The 25,649-nt window shown below is 43.8% G+C and overlaps 1 protein-coding gene across 5 annotated transcripts in view; it reads left to right on the plus strand.

The window, feature by feature from the left end:
* TXK (TXK tyrosine kinase) overlaps window positions 1-19,998 on the plus strand; it is a 70,949-nt gene extending 50,951 nt beyond the window's left edge. For 2 of the 5 annotated variants that reach the window (XM_011222030.3, XM_002917008.4), the window contains 3 exons: window positions 1,135-1,253; window positions 2,739-2,896; window positions 5,410-6,563. In XM_011222030.3, coding sequence (XP_011220332.1) covers window positions 1,135-1,253; window positions 2,739-2,896; window positions 5,410-5,478 — 346 coding nt within the window. In that variant the 3' untranslated portion in view covers window positions 5,479-6,563. Of the gene's footprint in view, window positions 1-1,134; window positions 1,254-2,738; window positions 2,897-5,409; window positions 6,564-9,838; window positions 10,241-18,155; window positions 19,646-19,683 lie in introns of those variants that run through there. The other 3 variants (XR_004628881.1, XR_004628883.1, XR_004628882.1) reach the window with 3 other exon arrangements.
* Window positions 19,999-25,649: the final 5,651 nt, after the last annotated feature.

Consider the following 25,649-nt stretch of genomic DNA (forward strand, 5'->3'; position numbering starts at 1 on the left):
GGCAGGGGAGGGAGACATCACTCTGATTCATGAGCCATTCTCCCCAGTATTTTATTAACAGCTTAGTCCTCCTCCTTCTCTGGAAAGCTTGGACTTTTGGAACGCAAAAGCTATGAAAAAATGGCTCTTTCTCTTTTGTTTTCTTTTAGTTGCTCTTTCCCTTAGTAGGATGACTTCTGACTCAATAAAGCGCTTAAAGGTGGGGTGAGGTAGGGTACATGGGGAAAAAAAGAGAGTGTGAGGAAGCACTAATAAAGAATTAAAAAATGCCATACTGCACACTCCAGGGGCTACAAGTTAGGCATCATCTCTCTGCTCTTCTCTCCAGATTCCCCTACTTGGATGTTCCTGCCTACAAGTCTCAAAAGAGAGGGGGGTTACTATTTTGGTAATTTTTAAAAGGAAGTGGTAGTTATTACTGATTTCATATGGGGCCATTTTAATGCACTGGACATTTTTCACATCAAATGTATTATGTTCAGTCCTCTTATTTCCCCCTTTTTCTGCCTCACAGAACACATATGTATGAAGAAAAAGAATAAGGCATCCAACTTTAAATTTATCATTTCCATATATATTTATTTTTTTATTTCCTTTTTATAGTCTTGGTTGTCAGAGCACTCAGCATGCTCCTTTGCAGCATTAAGGATTTGTCGTAACTAAAATAATCAGTGGGTTCCTGATTCCAATCGGTTTTGGATTGTAGAATCGCTCTGGTTTTCTGAGACCCAAATAAATTGAGGGTTTGGGGAGGAATCACTATATAGGATACTTTCCCATTTTGGTAACAAGAAGAGAAACTTTTGGGGGGAAAACTTTCTCTTTTAAAGATTTATTTCTTTATGAGAGAGAGAGAGAGAGAGAGATTGAGCAAATGAGGGGAGGGGCAGTGGGAGAAGGAGAGAGAGAATCCTTAAGCGGACTCCCTGCTGAGCAGGGAGCCTGATGGGGGGGCTTGATCCCAGGACCCTAAGATCACGACCAGAGCCAAAATCAAGAGTCGACCACTTAACTGAATGAGCCACCTGGGCACCCCTAGATTCCTTTTTAGAATTTAAAGTAGACTAAGTGGGTTTGAATTAAGTAGAACTTGGAGGTAATTAGCACAATGTGCTTTGAATCTAATGACCTTAGGTATGTTTTGGATGATGAATATATCAGTTCTTCTGGAGCCAAGTTCCCAATCAAGTGGTCCCCTCCTGAAGTTTTCCATTTCAACAAGTACAGCAGCAAATCTGATGTCTGGTCATTTGGTGAGTAAATTTGATATTCATTTGATGGAGATTGATTTAATAAAAGGCCAAACTTCTTTAAGCTTTGATTTCTTAGTATGATGTGGGATTCTAGAAAGATCTTCTTGTAACTGTGCTTCTGTCTTCAGTGTTCTAAACACATCTAAGTTGTCTTTGGCAACTGGTGTCATATACCTTCTTATAGAAGTCTACCTTTTCGATCTTTTCGTTTCCCGATGAGCATTTACAGGAAAACCATAACAGAGAGTCTACTGATCTAGAAAACAAATGCAGCCACCTTTTGTGTGTGTGTGTGTGTTGTTTTTTTTTTTACAGCACAGAGACTTGCACGGAAAATAGATCTAAGGTGTCACTGAATTTCGAGTGTAATTAATAAACTTCATTTCCAACTACTAAGCAACCCACCGTATTTACTTCATTACCTTCAGACTTTGTGGAATTTAGATGTAGGCTCCTTGGGAACTGTCAATTGGAGTGTATATTGTGTAAGGTTCCTCACTGAGGAAGAGATGTTATAGACCCATGTCCAGCGGAGATTGTTCTTTGAGTTGATTTTCAAAAAGTGGTGGTCAATCTGCAATAAACTATTCTCTTCCGCCCAGACCTCCCCGGAGAGCTTCTTGGGTTTGGAGAGACCTCTGCACCCTCAGAAGGGTGTGAATTTTATTGTCCACGTAAGGTTAAACTTGTGTCATTGATCGCTTCAGCTCTCCACTGACTTTTGGTAGTTTTGGCAGGTGACATTTTACGCTCTGTGGGAGAGCAGTCAAGTTATAAGACTAACAGACAGCAACACAGGGGCCTCATCAAGTGGTTGCAGAACAAATAGAATTTCTGAGTTTTACCTGGACACTTGTCTCTATCTCCCACTGGACAGTGAGCTTCTGGAGCCCGTGGACTGGGTTCTAGATTCTTCTGGCTCTACAATATGCCTGGCCTCTAATCAATACAAGATACATATTCTTAGAAAAAGTGAATGATTAGCTGAAGTTCAAATGGGATCCTTGAAGGAGTTTCACTAATCAGCCAATCAATGAGTATAGAATACCTCCTTATGCACCACGCCCCTGCTCAATATGCTACCCAGCAATCTCATCTTGCAGTGGGCAGAGGGGAGCGTGCCTTCTGCTGGCTGGTGAGCTCTTGGCCTTGGCAGGTAGCAGAGGCTCACACAATTCTGTCATTTTCTATGGAACGGCAGAGAGGCTTGTTGATTTCAGGGTGTGAAGACAGGAACATACTTAGAAATGAAAATGCTGGTGGTCAAGACCGATGGAAAAGAAAGGCATTGTTTTCACTTGGAATATTTTCAGATTATAGGCCTGTTCGAAAGTGAAGACACACGTGGTCTGATTCCTAGATAGAGCTGTTCTTATTCTGAATGACTATAATTCAGAGGCTGGAAGAGCAAAATAAGTCCTTGTAGTTTGAAACAGTGCTTTTCAGTTTCAAGTAACCTCTTGTTTACATGCATTTCGTGTGTAGGAGTTTTGATGTGGGAAGTTTTCACAGAAGGAAAAATGCCGTTTGAAAATAAGTCAAATCTGCAAGTTGTGGAAGCCATTTCTCAAGGCTTCCGGCTGTACCGTCCTCAGCTGGCGCCCATGTCCATCTACGAAGTCATGTACAGCTGCTGGCATGAGGTGAGTGCCCCCTACGTTCCCGGGAATGGTGGTAGTCCCAGCATCTGGGAACAGGCCTGAGTGTGACAGACATTCGCCCAGGCCTCCATCGGGCCAGCAAAAGGAGTCTGTTTCTTGACAAGGATTGCCAAAAGCCTGAAGTGCTCCTTCTCGCCGAAACTCCCACCATGAAGTCCTCAACCCATTTTGTTTTCAACGAAGGCCTTTCCTCTGAGGAATTCAGTGCCTTTGTCAAGCCTTCTTTGTCTGAGATTGGTTCTTGCAGAAACTCTTGAGGTGACTAGAGCCTCAGTGGTGAGATGTTTCCCTCCCTTTGAGAACTGGTGGGTGGAAACCAAGGGTAGAATCAGGTTTGGTAAATGTCTACATTGAAGGAGAAGGACGTTGTTTGTATTTACTTCATTCTATTGTAATTTATCTTGCTTTTCCAAGGCTAACGGCAATGGGTTTCATCTCTTTTTTGGCACTCAAGACTCCTGATAGACTAGGAATAAAGGCCAAAAGTGCACCACAACTTGTCCTCAGGAAACCCCCTTTGTGGGTTGGGGGGGGAGGTCAGTCCAGTTTTTCTTTTTCTCGAAATGCCAAGCTTAAAAATAAAGCCAGATGTGTCCTGTCTTTTCTGGGCACAGACTCCACACACCTCTCCCCTTCATGTCAGACTCCCCTGTGACTTTTTTTTTTTAAGATTTTTTTTTTTATTTATTCAACAGAGATAGAGACAGCCAGCGAGAGAGGGAACACAAGCAGGGGGAGTGGGAGAGGAAGAAGCAGGCTCATAGCAGAGGAGCCTGATGTGGGGCTCGATCCCATAACGCTGGGATCACGCCCTGAGCCAAAGGCAGATGCTTAACCGCTGTGCCACCCAGGCGCCCCTCCCCTGTGACTTTTGACAGTCTTCCCTTTGCCGCTGACAGTGTCCATGCAGAAAAACCACAGCTGGATGAGGAGTTCCTTCCTGGCTGAAAAAAAAGTCCCTTGATTTGCAATCTACGAATACTGACAAACTCAATATTTCAAGAGCAATGTAGTTGTTCACATCCCAAGGAAGTATTAATTTTATAAAGATCCTTGATGTATGCAAATATTTTACATATGATGAACTTTCTGCAAGGAATCTTGAAAAACAGGCCAATGTTAAGTGAGCTATTAGGAGCAAATGGCTGTTTTAAGAGCTTCTCTGTAATAACAGCATGGATAGCTTAGAAATTATGGAACAATAGGCATGCACAGGTGCATAAACTATCATACTTACTAAGATTTTATTCATCTATGGAGAGGAACAGAAAAGGGAGTAAATCGGAGGCTAGCAGAAAGACTGAGTAAATGACGCCAGTTTCCAATCATCGTCAGAGCATTGATTAAAGCAATGTTTTTGGTTATGCTGATTTATTTGTTTGCAAAAGGTGATTCGCCTACAACTCTTTAAGTTGATCTAAACACCATAAGTGCTTAGGCACCTTGAAATTCAAATGTGATTATGTTATCATGCGCCCACACACACACACACACACACACACACACACACACACTGATATACACAAACTGTTTCATAGGCTCTACTTCCAGCAGAATGTCAGGCTCCTCCAAAAACTCCAGAAATTTTTCCTGGAACCTCAAGGAGAACTCAGATGTGTGCTTACACACCCTTCTGCTTGGTCCTTTTTATTGATGCCCTCCGTTTATAAAGCACTGAGGGTAGTGTCTCCCCACAAAGTCTGCTGCCCACGATCCTCGTGAGAATGTGGCTACCACAGGTGGTTCTATTTCCCATGGATTTTAAAGATGCCAACAGTGTCAGCTTTTCTTCCTCATAGAGCCCAAGCCAAACCACATCCCGTGGTGAAATAGGAAAAATGTTCCGATCCTTGTCTCCGTGACCAGGGATTTTGAGGACTGAGCCTTCAGACAGCACAGTGTGTGCTCCAGGACCTGCAAAGTCCCTTATGAAAACACGCCTTTTGCTTTCTGACTGAAATCCTTCTTTCTACAGGGGATCAAGTCTAGTAAATAACTGGGCAGAGCCTGAGAGCCTGGAACTCTGGATGCCCATTCTCTCCCAGCTCTTCTTTTACCTCATGCGTATCAAGTCGTCCAACTAGCTCTCTAGGGCAGTGCTGTCCAATGGAACTTTCTGTGATGATGGAAATGTGTTATGTCTGTGCTATCCAATATGGCGATCATGCCTGGCTACTGAAGAATTGAAAAGTGGCTAGGGTGACTGAGAACTGAACTTCAAAATGTATTTAATTTTAATTAATTTAAATTTAAATGGCCTCAGGTGGCTCGTGTTTGCAGCTCAAGTTATTTTATTTTGGCAACACTCTCTACTCTTATAATTTCATACTCATGCTTCATTCAACTACCAATCATGCCCAGTGTGTGAGCCCAGATATCTTTCTCTTCCACCTGTGGAGAACCAGCCTGGATCCAGGTCCCCTGCCACCAAGTTCCAGAGCTGGTATCTGAGTGCAATTCAGGCTGAGCTGACCATCTCTGTTTCTCTTTTCCAGAAACCGAAAGGCCGCCCGACATTTGCTGAACTCCTGCAGGTTCTCACAGAGATTGCGGAAACCTGGTGACCTGAATGGAATGCCAACCAGAGGATCATCTCGCAAAATGATCACAGAAGGAAATCCTGTGTAGGGTCTCTGATGATGAACACCTTCCTCTAGGGTTGCTGACTTTTGGAAACAGTGCAAAGATCCCAGGCTTTTCCAACTTTGAAATTTAAGAATATTCTGGCAGTAATTTTTCTACACGGGTGTTTGAGAGGGACTTCCAAATTCTCATTTTTCAGTAATATTCTTCATGTCTCATATGTGAAGAAGGGGAAAATGCTTCATAACTGTCTTCATAGTGGCTGCTCTTCATGAGAACAGCCCTGAGAGCCCTTGAGGTTATATGCAATCCTGATCCATTACAGGGCTGAGGAAATTTCTTTTCTGAAGAGGAGTGCCATTCCTTACTTCAGTGGCTCGCTGAAATAAGGAAATTCTGCTATCTCATGGAAAAAAGGAGCCTTCTCTGCAGGATTTAATGCATCTGAGCTGTACAGATCTTTATGGAAAATGCACCTTTACAAACCACATGAATGTGAACATTCTTAAACTGTCTTTTATAATCTTCCTTATGTTATTTAACAAATTGTTTTTGCACATATCTGATTATTTTGGAGACAGTTTCTTGTACTTGAGGTTTTTTTGGTTTTTGGTTTTTGGTTTTTTTTTAGTAGGTGTGGAGCCCAGCATGGGGCTTGAACTCAGGACCCTGAGATCAAGACTGAGATCAAGACCTAAGCAGAAATCAAGAATTGGATGCTAAACTAACTGAGCCACCCAGGCGCCCCCTACCTAACAAACTTATAAAAGACAATTCTCTAAAATTTCATACTTTGTGTGAAATTGGACAATTTAAGCTTTTTTAAAAAAATTTTTAAAAAATGTGTAACGTATTTTGTGTATTTTGTTTTCCTCATAGTGTAAAAGAATGCTTATTGCACAGGTAGGTAAAGAAAAGTTATACGTTTTGAAGATTCCATATCTTTTTTAAGTTAAATTCTTAAAAAAATTTTTTTGAGTTTAGTTGACATACAATGTGAGATTAGTTTCAGGTGTACAACATAGTGATTCAACATCTCTATATGTTATGCTGTGCTCACGAGTGTAGCTACCATCTGTCACCATGAAATGCTATTACAGTGTCATTGACTGTATTCCCTATGCTGTGCTCTTTATTCCCTCAATTTATTTATTCCATACCTGGAAGCCTGTATCTCCCACTCCCCTTCACCCATTTTGTCCATCCCCCTATCCCCTTCCCTATGGCAACCATCAATTAATTCTCTGTATTTATGAGTCTGCTTTTGTAAGAAGCCTCATTATGTTGTAGAAAGTACCTCTAGTACTTTTCTAGAAGATGACTTGTTTTTTTCTGTAAGAACAAATGGAGGCAAAAACAGGATATGCAAATGTTACCTTAAACTCCATTATTTCTGAAGTCCAGGGTTTTGAATTCAAGATAAAGTATCCAGGAGTCATAATTAAATCTTAATTTCTCACGCACTGTTTGTAGAAATGATTGGAAATTTATCTTTATCATGTGAGTGCTTCAGAATTACCATAGGAAGAAGGGTGTGGCAGAAAGCACCAATGTTATCACTGTAAAGTTTCACAATGGGAGCCTAGCCTTTGTAGGCCGTCCCGCCCTGCCTCATAGTTCTGCATTATGATAATCATTAGAATCAAAGTTGCTGGCTGGTAGTGGTTGTGACTTTTAAGTCCTATTTCCCCACTGCAAAAATGATACATCTGAATATCCGTGGTACTTGGTCAATGCACGCTGAAATAATGAGCATCAGGCAAGAGGATGGTTAACTCTGATAATTCAAGTGATGGTCTCAGAAATATTTGTATGAGACCCTGTGCTGTTTCTGAAACTATCATACCCCTTTTCCTCATGACTATGGGAGATGAGATAGGGCTCCTACTACTGAGACCCTAGTTCAAGTGAGCTATGCCAAAGTTTAGTGCAAGAGGGTATGAGACTATCCAACAGCAAAAGCCAATGCCAAGGGGAAGGTTAATGTTATGACAAACAGCAAACCCAAACACTGAAAAGTTAGAGTCGACTACAGAGCATTTGCCATCAGTGCAATGCAGGGAGACCAGGTGCAGATCAAGAGTGAGTCCAGAGATAAGACATTGCTGGAGGTCAGATGGCAGCCGCTGGTTCATCTAGGGGCATACATTGGGGGTGTAGGGAGGCTCTCTTCCTTTTGATTTAATACTTCCGGAAAGTTTGAGATATCAAGAAACAGGAGTAACTGGAGCTATCATATATGTAACTGAGGCTCCAGATGATGTGTGAATTTGGAAAGTCTTTAGACAGAGATTCGGCATTCTTTGTCTAGCAAAAGAAAAAATTTCTTAAAAAAAGAAAAGAAAAGAAAAAATTTCCTTCAAGAAGTAGTCACACAATGTCTCCTGAAAGGGAGCTAGGGGTTGCAACCAATCTCAGTATTAGTTATGGGTAGTTCTCTGTGGATAGCTTTCATAGTTTGGGGTGAGATAGTGCCATAAACAGCTCTGCATAAGAAATGAACAGAAGTTTAGGGGTTGGCTGTGAATGAGAACCATAAAAAAAGAGAAGACTGGGGGTCAAAGGAGAAAGGGGAAGCCCAGAAAAACAGAAGGAATTGGGAGGCCAAGCATAGAATATGTTCAGTGTAAATACCCACTTGGCAAGAATAGTCGAAGGATTTTTTTTTCTTTAGTAAACTTTTTATTGAAGTACAATGCATTGTCCCACTATTGCATTGGCAACATGTTTGGCAATCAAACTCACATGACACAATAGCCTTTGATCCAGCACTATGTTTGCTCAGCTCTTTAGAGAGATTCAGGACAGGAAAGAGCATGCACAGCCCTTCAGTTTCAAGAAGGCCTCCCAACTGTCCATGTGCGTTAGAGGCTTGGGTCCCTCCTCACCCAGCTGGAGAGTAGATCTGTGTAACTAGCGCTCAGATCCAGAAATGGTACATTCCAGAATCTCAGAATCCATTCTCATTTCCCATTCAAGTCATTAATCCAATGGTAATGAATATCCTGATTTCCGACACCATGGATTCGTGGGGGCTGTTTTGAACTTTATATAAGTGGAACCCAATGGTATGTCCTCTTTGTGCCTGGCTTTTTTCACTCAATATGTTTGTTTAATCCATCCATGTTGGGTGTAATTGTAGTTCATCAATTCTATGTCTGTATAGTCTTCCCTCGTAAAATTACACCACAGATAATTTATCTGTACGCTTGATGGACATTTGGGTTGTTTCCATTTTTAGCTATTAGGGTCGGTGCTGTGCTGAACATGTCTACATGTTCAGTGGTGAAATATGAATGTATCTGTTATGGATCTGATTAGGAGTGGAGCTGCGGGGCCAAAAAGTATGTGCGTGTTCAGCTTTTGTAAATAGTGCCAGGCACTGTTCTAAGTGGACATTACCAAGGAAACAACCAGCAGCAGTGTGTGAACATTCCAGTTGCTTCACCTCCTCAATGGTATTTGGAATCGTCTTGCTCAAGACAATGGCCAAAGGATTTTTATGGGCAAGAATTTCACATACTTACTTTTAAGTGGTTGGTTGAGCTGTGTTGCGATATAATCTGTGTTCCGCACTCTTTGTTACCCACACAGCAGTGTGCTCCATGCACAACCAAAAACAAGTCGTATTTGAGAGGATTGAAGTGATTAGGGGTGATACAAAAGGATAAATATTAAAGATGTTATGCAGAGAAGGGGAATTTGATAGAAGCAAGAACTTGGATCTGGAGATACTATGAAAGACCTGAGTTTCTCATCATGAGTGGGATGAACACACACACACACACACACACACACACACAACATGGCTATTTGTCTCTCTAATTTCTTTCCAGGGAGGGGGGTCTTATTAAATGAAAGCTCATGATTTGATGAGAAATTTGGTAAGTTTGACTAAACAAGTTTGGGGGTAGGTATCAGAGACAGAAGCATGGCTTGACCTAGAGAGAAACTGGAACTGGAGACGGGTGAGAGAGGACAGAAGTAGATAAAAAATCTGGAGGGAGGACACTGCCTGATGGCAGTGAGAGACTTGGGGGAGCAGGAATGTCTGTTATCCTGTGTTGTCCCGCCCCTGTAACCCCAGTGATTCCTTAAAGTCAGTTAGGCCCGTGAATGCTGTGTTTGAGTGGATTTTATTGTGTGTGTGGGAAGAGCATAGTATTTCACACCTGGTTCTACGTGGTGCAGGACAGCACCTGGGAAGAAGAAGAAACGGGGGGGGGGGTAGAAGAAACTCGAAGCATATAAGCCCCCACGGAATTTGTCTAAATCTTGGGAAAAGCTTTGGTTATGTACAGTTTTGCAGCTGCTACACTGAAGATCTTACTTGACTTTCAGGATAGCAAGAACCTCCCCTAACCTCTGGGCTACGACATCACTTCACAGCAACCTGGATAAATGGGAGAATCAAGGAGTTTTTACTGGGTGATGGCTGCACTGGTGGGAAAATCCCACATAAATGGTGTGGGAGGCAGAAGAGAATGTGTAACGGAAGAGCATCAGCCAGTGATACAAAGAGACAAGGAAAGTATAGACCAGAGTGGAGCCATGGCCCTGAGCCACACCCGGAGAAGAACTTCTCCAGTTCCATTGCGGAGAAGACTTGGACGTTAATCAGAGAACTGCGTCTACGCAGATACACATTCACGCATAGCCACGGTAAATACGCTGCCCAACACTCCGTGTAAGAAGTATAATATTATATTTCTGAATCAAATTAAACCTGGTTTTGGGTCTCTCCCTTGCTGTGGTTGGTGAGAAATGCCTTTTGGGAGAGACGCTGTGCCTGACTCCCCGAGGCGGTGTAGGAATCCTGGAGGCTTACGTCCTACACAGAGAATAGTGATGAGGGGTGGGCGTGAAAGGAGGGCTGTCCTGTCCCCTATGTGTTCAGTGGCTCCTTCTCTTTCAGGTTGCAGCTGTCCCTGGTCTTCTGCTTCTGTCAGGCATACCAATTCCCCTCACATGTGGGAATTGCTGACATGGGCTCCGCCACAGAGAACCTCACCCCTGCTCCCATTAGTGCTCAGCCTCCCTGTAGATCCGCCTGCTGGCCGCTTCCTCATTCTCAGAGCTGCAGAGCTTGGGCCTTGACTGTTAGAGAATGAATGTTTTCACATTTGTTAAAACAGTAAGGAAGACTTTATTCAAGACTATTGCAATAAGGGAGAGAGACACATTTCAGCTCCAGGTACAGCAAAGACAGCTGGGATGCATAGCCAGGGTGAGGAGGTCAGTAGATGGACAGTTACTAAAAGGAGATATCAGGGGTAGGGGGATTCAGGAGTATTCTTGCCTAACTGGCTTGACAGGATTCTTAGAAGACAGGCCAAGGATGGGCCCAAAGATGAGGTCTAGTCAAGAAGAGGGCTCAGAGGGGCTGGACTAAAGTTTGTTCAAGGAGGGGCTCTTTGTCACCACCCATCACGTCAGCTGCCAGTCTCAAGGAAGCCAGCCTCTCAGCCCCAGATCAGCCCATTTCGTTACTTCATCTCTAAGCTCTGACCTCTTCCTCCTCTCCTTTGGTTATATCCGGCATAATTGCCCTCACTGGACCTAACTCTCTAAACGCAGGAAGTCTGGGTGTCCTAAGAAGCACATGCCTTTAGAATCACAATCCTGCCTCTTAGCTTCTAAACACAGCAGCGCTTAGGGTAAAGGTGGGGGGTGATAGGCTTTCCATGCTACCTAAGGACCAGGTATGTGGTTTGGGCAAGGGGCAGTCTTCCCAGCTGCCCTTAGAAAGTCTTTTTTATCCTCATTCTAGTTTTTCCAGAACAAGGGTTCTTCCTTGATGTCAGGGTTTCTCAATCTTAGTGCTACTTACATTTCGGGCTGGATAATTCTTTATTGTGGAAAGATCTGCCGTGACTTGTCAGGTGTTCAGCGGCATCCTCAGGCCTCTACTCACTAAGCTGGCAGCACACCTCCACCCCCTTAGTGAGGACAACAAAAAATGTCTAAGGAACATTGTCAGAAGTCCCCTGGGGGACAGAATAGCCCTTGGTTGGGAACCACTGATCTAGTTACAAAAGCTTCTTGACCTGGGATTAAAGAGATCCATAAACTTGAATGAAAAAAAAATCACATCTTTATTTTTATGGACCTCTAGCTAAAATTTAGCACTTCCACTAATTCCAAATGTAGGCAAAACAAAACGACAACAAAATTCAGTACTTTATATTAGCAGTTTCTGTGACTTTCTTACAATGTGGAAAACTTATTTTCATATCATATGACAGTTGTTTCAGCTTTCTTAGGAGAGAATTTACATTCATCACTACTTCAAAGACATGAAGCTTTTAGAACTGCCCCTAGATCTTTTCATCTAAATTACCAAAAAAGACATATTATTAAGGCACACATATCTTTTTAAAATATTTTGATAGCTATTCCAATACAATGGGTTACCTGATTAGTTTCATGGATTTTTATTTAATGCCCTTAAAAGATCTTATTCCAAGGAGTATAAAGGCTTCACCAGATTTCCAAAGTGATCCATAGCATAAAAAATTAAGAGTCCCTGTTTTTTTTTAAATGATTTTTTTATTATGTTATGTTAGTCACCATACAGTACATCCCCAGTTTCCGATGTAAAGTTTGATGCTTCATTAGTTGCGTATAACACCCAGTGCACCATGCAATACGTGCCCTCCTTACTACCCATCACTGGTCTATCCCAATCCCCCACCCCCCTCCCCTGAGGCCCCCAGTTTGTTTCTCATAGTCCATAGTCTCTCAAGTTTCATTCCCCCTTCTGATTACTCCCCCTTTCTTTATCCCTTTCTTCCCCTACCGATCATCCTAGTTCTTATGTTCCCATAGATGAGAGAAATCATATGATAATTGTCTTTCTCTGCTTGACTTATTTCACTTAGCATTATCTCCTCCAGTGCCGTCCATGTTGCAGCAAATGTTGAGAATTCGTTCTTTCTGATAGCTGAGTAATATTCCATTGTATATATGGACCACAGCTTCTTAATCCAGTCATCTGTTGAAGGGCATCTCGGCTCCTTCCATGATTTGGCTATTGTGGACAATGCAGCTATGAACATTGGGGTGCATATGGCCCTTCTCTTTACTACGTCTGTATCTTTGGGGTAAACACCCAGTAGTGCAATGGCTGGGTCATAGGGTAGTTCAATTTTTAACTTTTTAAGGGACCTCCACACTGTTTTCCAGAGTGGCTGTACCAACTTGCATTCCCACCAACAATGTAGGAGGGATCCCCTTTCTCCACATCCTCTCCAACAATTGTTGTTTCTTGCCTTGTCTATCTTTGCCATTCTAACTGGCGTAAGGTGGTATCTCAGTGTGGTTTTGATTTGAATTTCCCTGATGGCTAATGATTTTGAACATTTTTTCATGTGTCTGTTAGCCATTTGTATGTCTTCATTGGAAAAGTGTCTGTTCATATCTTCTGCCCATTTTATGATTTGTTTATTTGTTTCTCGTGTATTGAGTTTGAGAAGTTCTTTGTAGATCTTGGATACCAGTCCTTTATCTGTGGTGTCCTTTGCAAATATATTCTCCCATTCCGTGGGCTGTCTCTTAGTTTTTTTGACTGTTTCCTTGGCTGTGCAGAAGCTCTTTATCCTGATAAAGTCCCATAAGTTCATTTTATCTTTTATTTCTCTTGCCTTTGGCGATGTGTCGTGAAAAAGGTTGCTCTGGCCGATGTCATAGAAGTTGTTGCCTATGTTCTCCTCTAGAATTTTGATGGATTCCTGTCTCACATTGAGGTCTTTCATCCATTTGGAGTTTATTTTTGTGTATGGTGTGAGAGAGTGGTCAAGTTTCATTCTTTTGCATGTAGCTGTCCAATTTTCCCAGCACCATTTATTGAAGAGACTGTCTTTTTTCCACCGGATGTTTTTTCCTGCTTTATCAAAGATTAGTTGCCCAAAGAGCCGAGGGTCCATTTCTGGGTTCTCTATTCTGTTCCATTGGTCGATGTGTCTGTTTTTGTGCCAGTACCATGCTGTCTTTGTGATCACAGCTTTGTAGTACAGCTCGAAATCCGGCATTGTGATGCCCCCAGCTTTGTTTTTCCTTTTCAACAGTTCCTTGGAGATTCGGGGCCTTTTCTGGTTCCATACAAATTTAAGGACTATTTGTTCCAGTTCTTTGAAAAATGTCCTCGGTATTTTGATCGGGATAGCATTGAAAGTGTAGATTGCTCTGGGTAGTATGGACATTTTAACTATGTTAATTCTTCCAATCCATGAGCATGGAATATTTTTCCATCTTTTTATGTCTTCCTCAATATCTTTCAAAAGTGATCTATAGTTTCTAGGATATAGGTCCTTTACGTCTCTGGTTAAGTTAATTCCAAGGTAACGTATGGTTTTTGGTGTTATTGTAAATGGGATGGATTCCCTAATTTCTCTTTCTTCAGTCTCGTTATTCGTGTATAGAAATGCAACTGATTTCTGGGCATTGATTTTGTATCCTGCCACCTTACTGAATTGTTCTATAACTTCTAATAGTTTGGGAGTGGATTCCTTTGGGTTTTCCATATAGAGTATCATGTCATCTGCAAAGAGAGACAGTTTGACTTCTTCTTTGCCGATTTGGATACCTTTGATCCCTTTTTGTCTTCTGATTGCTGTTGCAAGGACTTCTAGTACTATGTTGAATAATAGTGGCGAGAGTGGGCATCCTTGTCGTGTTCCTGATCTTAAGGGAAAGGCTTCCAGCTTTTCCCCATTGAGAATAATGCTTGCAGTAGGCTTTTCATAGATGGCTTTTATGAGATTGAGAAATGTACCCTCTATTCCTACACTCTGAAGGGTTTTAATCAGGAAAGGATGCTGTATTTTGTCAAATGCTTTTTCTGCATCAATTGAGAGGATCATATGGTTCTTGAGTCTTTTCTTGTTGATATGATGTATCACATTGATTGATTTGCGAGTGTTGAACCATGCTTGCATCCCAGGTATGAATCCCACTTGGTCATGATGGATAATCCTTTTAATGTACTGTTGGATTCTATTAGCAAGGATCTTGTTGAGGATTTTGGCATCCATATTCATTAGAGAAATCGGTCTGTAATTCTCCTTTTTGAGGGGGTCTTTGCCTGGTTTGGGGATCAAGGTAATATTAGCCTCATAGAATGAGTTTGGTAGCTTTCCTTCTGTTTCTATTTTTTGAAATAGCTTTAGGAGAATAGGTATTATTTCTTCTTTGAATGTTTGGTAGAATTCCCCAGGAAAACCGTCTGGGCCTGGAGTTTTATTATTTGGAAGGTTGTTTATCACTGACTCAATTTCTTCATAGTTAATTGGCCTATTTAAGAAATCTATTTCTTCCTGTTTCAGTCTTGGTAGTTTATAGGTTTCCAGGAAGGCCTCCATCTCTTCCAGATTGTTTAGTTTTTTGGCATATAGCTGTTGATAAAAGTTTCTAATAATCCTTGCAATTTCAATGGTGCTGGTCGTGACCTCTCCCTTTTCAGTCATAATTTTAATAATCTCAGTCCTTTCTCTTTGTTTTTGGACAAGTTTTGCCAGTGGTCTATCAATTTTATGGATTCTCTCAAAGAACCAGCTTCTAGTCCTGTTGATCTGCTCTACTGTGCTTCTGGTTTCTAATTCATTGATTTCTGCTCTAATCTTGGTCAACTCCTTCCTTGTCAGTGGGTTAGGCCTGTCCCTCTGTTGCTGTTCCAGTTTCTTGAGGTGAGAATATAGAAACTGCATTTTAGATTTTTCTATTCTTTTGAGTGAGGCTTGGATGGCTATGTATTTCCCCCTTAGGACTGCCTTTGCAGTATCCCATAGGTTTTGGACCGTTGTGTATTCATTCTCGTTGGTCTCCATAAATTGTTTAATTTGTTTTTTGATTTCCTGGTTTATCGAGTCATTCTTGAGCAGGATGGTTCTTAGCCTCCAAGTGTTTGAGTTTCTTCCAGGTTTTTCCTTGTGGTTGAGTTCCAATTTCAGAGCGTTGTGGTCTGAGAATATGCAGGGGATAATTTCAATCTTTTGGTATTGGCTGAGACCTGTTTTGTGTCCCAGAGCATGATCTATTCTTGAGAATGTTCCATGGGCATTTGAATAGAATGAGTATTCTTTGGTTCTGGGGTGTAGTGTTCTATATATATCTATGAGGTCCAACTCGTCGAGTATGGCATTCAAAGCCTTTGATTCTTTGCTTAGTTTTTGCCAGGGTGTTCTGTCTATTTCTGATAGTGGGGTGTTGAGGTCCCCTACTATTACTGTGTTCTTATCTATATGTCTCTTTATTTTGGTTAAGAGTTGGCTTGTGTATCTTGCTGCTCCCCTGTTGGGGGCATATATATTAATAATTGTCATATCCACTTGTTGAATACTTCCTTTAAGAATAATATAGTGCCCTTCTGTATCTCTCTCTATGGCCTCTAGTTTAAAATCCAGTCTATCTGATATGAGAATTGCTACTCCAGCTTTCTTTTGAGGTCCATTTGCGTGGAAGATGGTACTCCATCCCCTTACTCTAAGTCTGAATGCATCTTTGGGTTCAAAATGAGTCTCTTGTAGACAGCAAATGGATGGGTCATGTCTTTTTATCCAATCTGCAACCCTGTGGCGTTTTATGGGAGAGTTTAAGCCATTTAGATTGATAGAGATTATTGACAGATATGATTTTAATGATGCCATTTCTCTTTAAAGTCTTTGTATCGGTTGTGACTTGCTGCTCTGTATCACTCTTGGGGCCTTTTTACCTTTATAGAGCCCCCCTTAATATCTCCTGTAGGGCTGGTTTCGTGGTTACGAAATTGGTTAATGATTGGCGATTTTGGAACGTCTTTATTTCTCCATCAATTCTGAATGACAGCTTTGCTGGATAAAGGATCCTTGGCTGCATGTTTTTCTCTGAAAGAGCTTTAAAAATGCCCCCCCAAGCCTTTCTCTCATTCCAGGTCTCTGTAGACAGGTCTGACGTAATTCTGATACCTTTGCCTTGGTACGTGAGAAATTTCTTTGCCCTGGCCGCTTTCAATACTGTATCCTTGGATCTAATATTTGCGAATTGCACTATGACGTGATGTGATGTGGCATAGGTTTGTGGTGGTTGAGCTTGGGAGGGGTCCTCTCTGCCTCTTGGACATGAATGTTTGTTTCCCTTGCTAGATTAGGGAAGTTTTCAGCTACAATTTGTTCAAATATCTCTTCTAGACCTCTGTTTTTCTCCACCCCCTTGGGGATGCCGATGATTCTGACATTGGATCGTTTCATTGAGTCAGTAATCTCCCGTAACCTACATTTGTGGGCGTGGATTTTTCTAAGTCCAGCTTCTATTTTCCTTTTTTCCTCTACTAACCCATCCTCCAATTCGCTAATACGCTCCTCTGCTTCGGTGACCCTGGCCGTCAGAGCCTCTAGTTTTGCCTGCATTTGGCTCATAGAATTTTTAATTTCTGTCAGATTCGCTCTCATTTCCGTCCTTAGGGATTCTATATTCTCTGTAACATTTTCATTTACTTTTTTCAAGTCTACTCATCATTTTGACCACTGTTACTCTGAATTCCATTTCTGATAATTTGGTTACATCCATATCCATTATTTCTGTGGCAGAGGCCACAGATTCACCGTCTTTTCCTTGCTGGGGGGGGGGCTTCTCCTTCTTGTCATTCTGATGAGGAGAGGTTGTGGGGTTGTCCAGAGCCCAAATTATTTACTGGAACTCAGGCCGTGCACCCTTATTTTATAGGGATCTTAGGGATGTGGGCTTCTTCTTTAAAGATTTTATATATTTATTTATGTGGCAGAGAGCCAACCAGCGAGAGAGGGAACACAAGCAGGGGAGTGCGAGAGGAAGAAGCAGGCTCCCAGCGGAGGAGCCCAATGAGGGACTCCTTTCTGGAATGCCGGGATCACGCCCTAAGCCGAAGACAGGTGCTCAATGACTGCGCCACCCGGGCGCCCCGGGTTGTGAAGAGCCCCTGTTTTGAACAGAGTTTCTGAATCTGGACCACACACCACTGACAAGCTGCTTGTCATTGCTTTAACAGAAGCCTCTTGGGGATTTAGTTTGGCCAGTGCTGTGGGCTCATTCCCCAGTGTTCAAATCCATCCAGGCACTTTCCATCCTCAGAAACATCTCTGTCCTCCTCCCCAGGCATTGCCAGGACTGCTCCTCAGTTCTGGTTTGTATGGGGGTGTGAGGAGTGGAGTCTCAACTGCTCCCATGTTTGGCCGCAGAAAGGGGGGCTGGATAGCAACCAGCTCCTCCAAGCTGCGTGGGGTCCAACGCCAGATGAGCATTTCCGGCTCTGTTCTCCTCCAGAGCTCCCACGTCTCGCTAGGAGGGAGAGAAGTGAATGAATCAAATCTCTCTGGAGGTCAGGAGGGCTCCATTCTACTTCCAAAACAAGAAGGGGGAAAAAGCACAATCCCCCAAAGACAGGCATTTTTGACCATCACTGCCGGTAGGGAGGTGCTACAGGTGCTAGTGTCTAGAGACCAGTGATGTTAAACGCCGTCCAGTGCACAGCACCTTCCCTCACAAAGACTTACCCAGCCCCAAGTCCATAGTCCTAAGGTTGAATCAGTTGCTGTTGGACCCTATGACTGTTAAGTCCAGGGGTGCAGAAATTCACCATGTTATCATAGTTCTAGCTCCCTGTCTTGGTGCTTAGACCGCCTCTCCTCCCTCCCCTCTCCACCCCCAGATGAAAAGTGGCTGCTATAGACACGTACCTCACCTTGACACCTTATATCATCTGAAGCGAGAAAACGTCTTCGTCCCCGCATTTGTACCAGAGTCCTGATATTCTCTCTCACTGGGTCAGAGCCACACGCCTCCTTGAACACACCTCCGCAGCTCGAGGCATGGAATGCTTCGACTGGCTTAGCCTTGGTCACATGTTCCCACAGGAGCCAGGGATGGACTCCATTTACCGGCCACCACTTGGAAATAGAAATTGTGAGCTCTGGAGGGTGGGGCAGGGAGAGTAACAGATGCTGGAATGATAATCAACGAATACCCACTGCTCTACTCTTGCTTTCTGGCCATTTAACACGTGGTCTGCTATCTTTACTAGGAACCACTTGGAGCTGTTCAGCTATGATCCATGTTTCTTTAATGTAGATTAGTTCAAACATGATTAGTAAATTGGGGATTTGTCTGTATTAAGTGCCAGTTGGCTGGGTTCGGTCTTCTCCAGCACTTCAACATTTTGAAATGATCTGGAGTAAGTTTTCTCACAATTAAAGAGAGCTTTAGCCATACATATGATGATCTTAAGAAAGAGCTGAAAAGCCCATGCGGATGCTTTCCTTCAGGGCAAGTGGTGGCAGATTTGGTGACTTCCGCTACACTCAGCCTTCTGGGAGGGCTGAAAGTGTAGGTGAAGAAGCTGCTTGGATTGGAGCAACACGTTGCTTCCTTCCGTCACTCACCGACCTCATCTCCTGCTCCTCTCCCCTTCTCGAGTGCGGCCCCTTGCACAGCGGCCCCTTGCACAGCCCAGGGCTCATCTCAGGGCCTTTGCACCTGCTGTTCCTGTTCCTGCTTCTCCTGGATAGCTCCCTGACTTGCCTCCTTATGTCCTCTGGGTTCTTGCTCCAATGCTATTCTCTCTTTAAGGCTTTTTCTAATCATCCTATTTAAAATTGTAACCCCAGCATGGACATTCCCTGTCTCCCTTTTCTGAATTATTCTCTATTGCTCTTAATACTATATAACAAATCATGTATTTCTACTTATTTAATCAGTCTTTTGTCTGTCCCTCTCCCCCTGCAACTGTAACAGGTGTGAAGTCAGGTATTTTCATCTGTTTTGTTCACTGCCAGATATAGGGTCCGGCACAGAGTTAAGCTAAATAAATATTTGTGGAATGACCCAATGAAAAAGAGTAGCTTGATTATCCAGAAGCTTCATCTCCAGAGATGGAGGTTCGTCTGATAAGCAGCTCTCCTCTTGGGATTCTGGGCTAATCTATTGCTTTTCTGTAACAGCGCCATAGCTGGTCTTACGGGTTTACTTGCTTCAAGTTAGCACGCTCCTTGCATGATGACTTAAGGCCCTTGATCTGTAACAGAACTAATCTACTTTCTTTGAGATCTATAGACCACTGGCCTTGGGGAATAAAGGACCAGAACATTTTCCAGGCCACAGAGGCCAGCAAGTCTGTTTAAGCCTCCTCGGCTTTCTGGTTAGCCCAGCAATCTTCCAGCAAAATGTTTTTCTTTTTTCAGGTCACACAATGACTTTCCTGGCCTCCTTGCGCCTATCTGTAGACCTCACCTTCCTTTGCAGAAAGAACAGAGCACTCTTGCACAACCCCTAGGTACCAAGGACCCAGACTTCAACCTCCGAGCACCGGGACAGCTCTGGAGCTGGCGTCATCAAGTCAGCATGGGATCAAGAGATGTCATGGACCACCTTTCTCCCTTAACTGATTAAATCCCTTTAGAATTCTCTGGGCCAGGCATAAACCTCCGAGTTGGCTTTTGGATAAGACTTGGCCTCCTCCCCAGGTGGCCCGCCTCCTGAATAAAGCTCAAATTCCTTTCTAATCAAAACTTGTCTCTTGAGTACTGCCCTTTCCTACAGCGGGCAGCAAACTTGGGTTTCCGGGAACATTTCCACACAGCTGGTGGCTTGTTTTCCCTTCTGGTAGCGCGTATCACCTCAGGTAGTCACCAGCTCTTGTTTTATTCTTTTCCAGAAGAATTTGACTTGCACATCATTTTCTGTATCTCCCTCTCCCTCCTTACGTAGAGAAAAATACATTATGTTAGGGACTGGCATCAGATTATTAGAAAAAAAGACATCTGAATAAATCTACAGAAAAATACAAACCCATATAGATAGCTAAATATTTAATAGAGGAAGTCGATTATCCTTATGTCCACAGGGGGCTGGAAATTTCCTCACCCTACTGCCAGATGCAGGCAACCGGTAGCTACTTTATTTTGTCCGTACCTCTCCTGTTTTCCTCCTGTTCCCCCACGTGCTGGGGAATGGAGGGAAAATTCAATTTCGATCTCGTAGCTTCAGCCCGGTACACACATGAAAATATTCTTCGTAAGTGAATAGGGTAGTCCCTCAGATTTTGCCTTTCCCTCCCTCTGGTTTTGCCAAGGTCATATCTGGGTAGAGAAGGGAGAGGGGTGGCTTTATCCAGGGGCGATATGCAAAATATTTCACAACTGATTTGGCACAGGCACAGATCAATTGGAATGGACACTGACCGCCAGTCACCAGTCCAGCCCTTCTGACGCAGACTGAGGCTCTCGGTCCCCAGAAGGTGACCTTGGCGTGTGGACACGAATGAGAAGCCTGTTTGGATTGGAGCAGGGTCCCCTGGCGCCTCTGGTCTCAACAATGTTTCTTATCAGCCTGCTTGCTGCTCGCCCTGCTGGCATTTGCAGACCAGGTTGGTGGCTGGGTGGGTTGGTCTCTCCTGACTTGGTCAGGGCCCCAAAGCCCTTCCTGGCTGACTCAACCTCACCCCAGCCCCTTGCTGGCACCGTGGGTCCCCCTCAGCCTCCCCCAAATGCCCCTTGGCCCGATGGCTGGTGCGGTAGCAGAGGCTGTCGGTTATCTCGCTTCTTGAATGGCAGGTGCAATGACAGCATTTTTGGTTCTTCAGCTGCTTCCCGAGTCCCATCTTGAGCACCTATGGAAGTTTCTGGGCCCCACCCATATCTCACGGAGACGGAGAATTACTCAGGAAATGTTCTTCTTCACTTTTTCAGGGTTTTCCTCTCTCTGTTCTTTTAAAACTTCAGTTCTATACAATCACTTGGAGACTGTTGAAATGCAGGTTCTGATTCAGTAGGTCCAGGGGGGACCTCGGATTCTGCCCTTTCAAAAGCTCCTAGCTGATTGTCAAAGCTGCAGGTCCTTGGATCATATCCTTCTTCCCAGTTGACATTTGTGCCCCCATACCCTACAGGCTAACAGGGTTCAGAGAGAGGGAAATCGACTTATGGATAAATAAAGATATTTTGAAAATAAACCCATTACATAGGGCAACAGGCAACTTCCTAGTAGTGCTGTGGGTTATCTTCCAAGTCAGCCTCGACCCTTTATTCTTCCTGTTATAAACGTTAAAGCACTCAGCTTTCAAGGCTCTCTCGCAGCGAGTATACCTACGCCAGAAAGTTTCACATAATGAAATGCAGCCAGAAGACGTGAGGAGAAGTTCTCTTCCCAAACAAAAAGCCAAGACTCACCAGAAAGAAAGCTTTTTTTTTTTTTTTTTTTTTTTTTGCCTCTTCCTGTTGGAGCATGGCTTTGAGACCCGAAGGTAAAGAGCCTGTCTGTGACTCTGAGGAAACAGGCATGAAGATGACGGCTCGCAGCTAGGGTTGCCCGATAAAATATGGGATGTCCAGTTAAATTTAAATCTCAGATAAACAACAAAACAATTTTTTAGTCTACGTGTTGCAGTTACGTCTCCTGTTATGGTCAGCCCCAGAAATGCCTGGATCCCTCCCATCCCCCAATTCCGTTCAGATGTGAAAACTGTTGACACCATATACATACCGAGAAGGTATGATAGGTTTACCACTCACATAATGAGGGTTGCTGGGACATCCTAGCAGATCCAAAACTAGCTTGAGAGAGCAGGATGGGGCAAATCCTTTGGAGTTTCAGGGGGGTGGGGGTGGGGCTGAGCTGAAGGGCTTGGTGGTGGGTGGTTTGAACTTGTAGCTGGTACCAAGGGAGGGAGCAGTCGGCCTGTCTTATCAGCTTGTTCAAGTGTGGGGTGGGGGGGTAGGAAAGGGGAGTAAGGGGGCTTAAGCTGTCAGCAAACATAAAAAATGACGTCAGACTATTCCAGTGAGTATTTCCAAATATTTCATGTGACATACTTATACTAAATTTATTTGTCATTTGTCTGAAATTCAAATTTAACTGCTTGCCTTGCATTTTTGTTGTTGTTGTTAAGTCTGGCAATCCTATCTCGGGAGCACAAAGAAAAGCCCGGGTCCTTCCTAGGGTTAGGGAGCCACGGCTCGAACTCTGCATTGCCCACCTCCAGACTTCTTGTGATAGGGCACAAATGAACCCTTATTTCTTTAAGCCACTATCAGTCCCATGTTGGATTACCTGAAGCCAAGCCCTTTCCTAAACGATACATCTCTGCTGACTCTTGCTGGCAACTGTTGTACTATGTACTTCTGCTTGGGAACAGATTATCTACCTTATTACAGAGATTGTTGAAATCTGCCTAAGACGTTGAGAACAACCACAGAATATGTGTAGATTTCAGCACTTTTTAAAAAAAACGTTGAAATTGGGGCGTGGCTTATACTAGGTGAGGTCTTAGATTTAGATCTAAGTGATTCTCAGCCCTGGCTGCTTATTAAAACCATCTGGGGGGCTGTTAACAGAACCCGCTGCCTGTGCCCACCCTCAGAAGTTTGATTTAATTGGTCTGGGGTTGGGCCCAGGCATGGCAATTTTTAAAAGCCTCATCAGTGTAAGTAATTATGCAGGCCAGGGCCAAAAATTATTGCACTAGATAAAATAATTTATTTATGTATAGATGTGTTTACTCTGAGTGAGGCCTTCTCATGAAGTTTTTTAAGAGGGAGAACAATGAGAGAAACATGTCCCATCAGTGCCTGTTGGCCACCAGCTGTCCCCTCGCTAACCCGACATAGGCTTTTGCTAACCTGCCCGCCTTTTCAAGGGTCAGCCGCCAGGACGGCTGCGCAATCAAGGCTAAGGAGAGTGAGGGGAAACACAGTGCCTTTTTACAAAGAGCCCCAAACCCAGAGGCCGGGGAGCTTGCCGCTTCTCCTCACTTGATGTCAATACTGTCAGATGCCTGGGGGAGAATTTAAAGGTGCAGAGGAAGGGGTGGGATTCTCCTCTGTATCTCTCATCGGGGGAGCCACGGGACATGCGCAAGTCCATGAAACCCGAGGAAAGAGCCAGAGGTTCAAGCGCTTTAAGAAGGAGTTGGTTGGCGGTTGTGGAGTCTGCTAGTTGACTGGGGGCGGAATGAAAGTCCGCTGCGTTTACTCCTGGCTTGGAAATCAGCCTCCCTTTCTGTCTGCTGGGTAACGAAACTGAACGTGTTTCTGCGTAGCTACAGATACTGGCCCTCCTCCTTGACCGTCTCCCGATGATTCTGAAGTTAGGGCCTTTCAGAGCCACTGGACCCACGATGTGTTCGGAGGAAGTGGCTGACCTTTATGCTGCCGGTCTGGAAATGATTCGGATGCCGTGGAAGGAGATCCAGTGCCAGCCCCGGCTGCTGCACGCTGCGCGGCGCCATAAATAGGGAACTCTTGATCTTGTTGGACCAGTTCCTCCACGCTGTTATTTTTCCTTTGGCTGCGGGCTAATCTTCAATCAGCAGGCACCTCCCCGTAAGTGGACCTGCTCTGTGTAACTTGAACTGCACTGAGTTCCTTCAGTCCGTCTGGTTCTAAACCAGTCTGGTTCTCACGGTGAGACGCCATCACGGCGCCCTTGGTGGTGGGGCTCCTTTCTGCCCACGTAAACTTGATCCGGCAGCTTCCCTTTGCTGCGTTGTCTATCTCAGGGCTTGCTGAGAAGATTGAATCCCTGCATTACAAAGTCTAAAAGCAGGCTCCAATCTGGTAGAAAGCCTTGTCCCTTTTTTCTGTGCATGCAACACTACTCAGAAAGAATTAAGTTCAAGTAAGAGAACAGGGGTAAATAAAACTAATTCTATGGATAGGAATTTTTCTCTGTTTCCTCAAGGCTTTCCCATTATAACCCAGCTTTATAGTTCCATGAGTTAAGGAGAAAAGAGATCTTTTATGCAAATATATTTTATTTAAAACTCTTCTAGCAATATGATGAGATGTTGATGATGAAAACAAAGACAAAAGCTAACTGAGAGACAGGGAGACCTCCTGAGTCAGAGGGCGATTGTGTGCATTGATGGTGTGTGAAACAATATGTTTTATTGGCCTTTGATGTCCTTGAGTGTACTGTCTGGGTGTCGGTTAGGTACAATGAACTCAAGGTGTAGCCCCATGTCATTATCCAGGATCTATTCTAGGGGTGATCCAGAGGTTTTCTCCATAGAGATCAGGGCTCTGGATTGGCTTTCTTTGGACTGTGAGTCCCTTGAGAAGGCATTCACAAAACAGTCCACCAGCTTTCTGGCCAGGGGGAGTGGATGGTGTTTACTGGCAGTCAGGAGTTACTGGCTGGGTCACAGAAGCAGAAAATGGGAGCGAATTCTGGGGACATGCACTCAGACATGGCTTCCTTATCTCTACTACCAGCCCTGTCCATCTGTTCCCCCCGCCCTCAGTCCTTGACTGTGTAGGCTGGGGCCTACACATGGCTGGGTGGGAGGGAGGTCCCTATGGTCTTAGGAGTGTCGCAGGACAGAGAACTGGTGTGAAGACTTGTCTTCTGCCGGCTGGTAGAGCTTGGCCTGCAGAGGTTGTACTCCCCTCAGCCACGCAGGAAGTTCCACATATAAAAACTAAAATGCCTTCTAGCTCAAAGGTTTTCTCCGATACTAATGGCATTTACAGAGATTCGTTTTTCCCTCCAGAAGAAAGGTTTTTCGTGATTTGTGACTGAAGGGGTCAAAGGGTGGTTCAGGCAGCCAGCTCTCTCACAAGGCTTTTTTGTTGTTTTTTTGCAACCAACCAGAGCTTTCAGTTGGGAAAAATATGTCGCTTGGTGTTATAAATAAAATTTTAAGACTCTTGGTAACTTGTGCTTACCTCTTAGAGGCTTGCTATACACTGAAGCCAGGGTGCTGTCATGTTTGATGAACAGTGAATGAACGCTGTGCGGAGATGCGCTGTCTACACACAGCCAGCTCCGCCAAGCCCCCCTTAGAGATGCTTACATTCAGTGGATCGAGGAGTTCAGGGTGTTGGCAAGCTGGCCTGTTGGTTCTCACTCTGGCCCTAAGTAACTATGTGTTTTAAGGAATTGTGTGTTATTTCTTTCTTTATACAACGGTGGGAAAGAGGGAACATGGGATACTGTAAGAAGGAGGCCTTTTACGTCTTAGAGAATTCATCCCCATAGGAACAACTGAGAGGGTTGTTCTCAAACATGAGCTCAAATCAAAATAGGGAAAATTGATAAAGTTATAGTGATGTGGTCAATACGTGGAGCAAAGTTTTTTGTTTGTTTTTTAAGTAAACTCTACCCCTAACCTGGGGCTCAGACTCCTGACACAGAGATCAAGAGTCACGTG

The sequence above is a fragment of the Ailuropoda melanoleuca genome, chromosome 11 (assembly GCF_002007445.2).
Source record: "Ailuropoda melanoleuca isolate Jingjing chromosome 11, ASM200744v2, whole genome shotgun sequence".
NCBI lineage: Eukaryota > Metazoa > Chordata > Mammalia > Carnivora > Ursidae > Ailuropoda > Ailuropoda melanoleuca.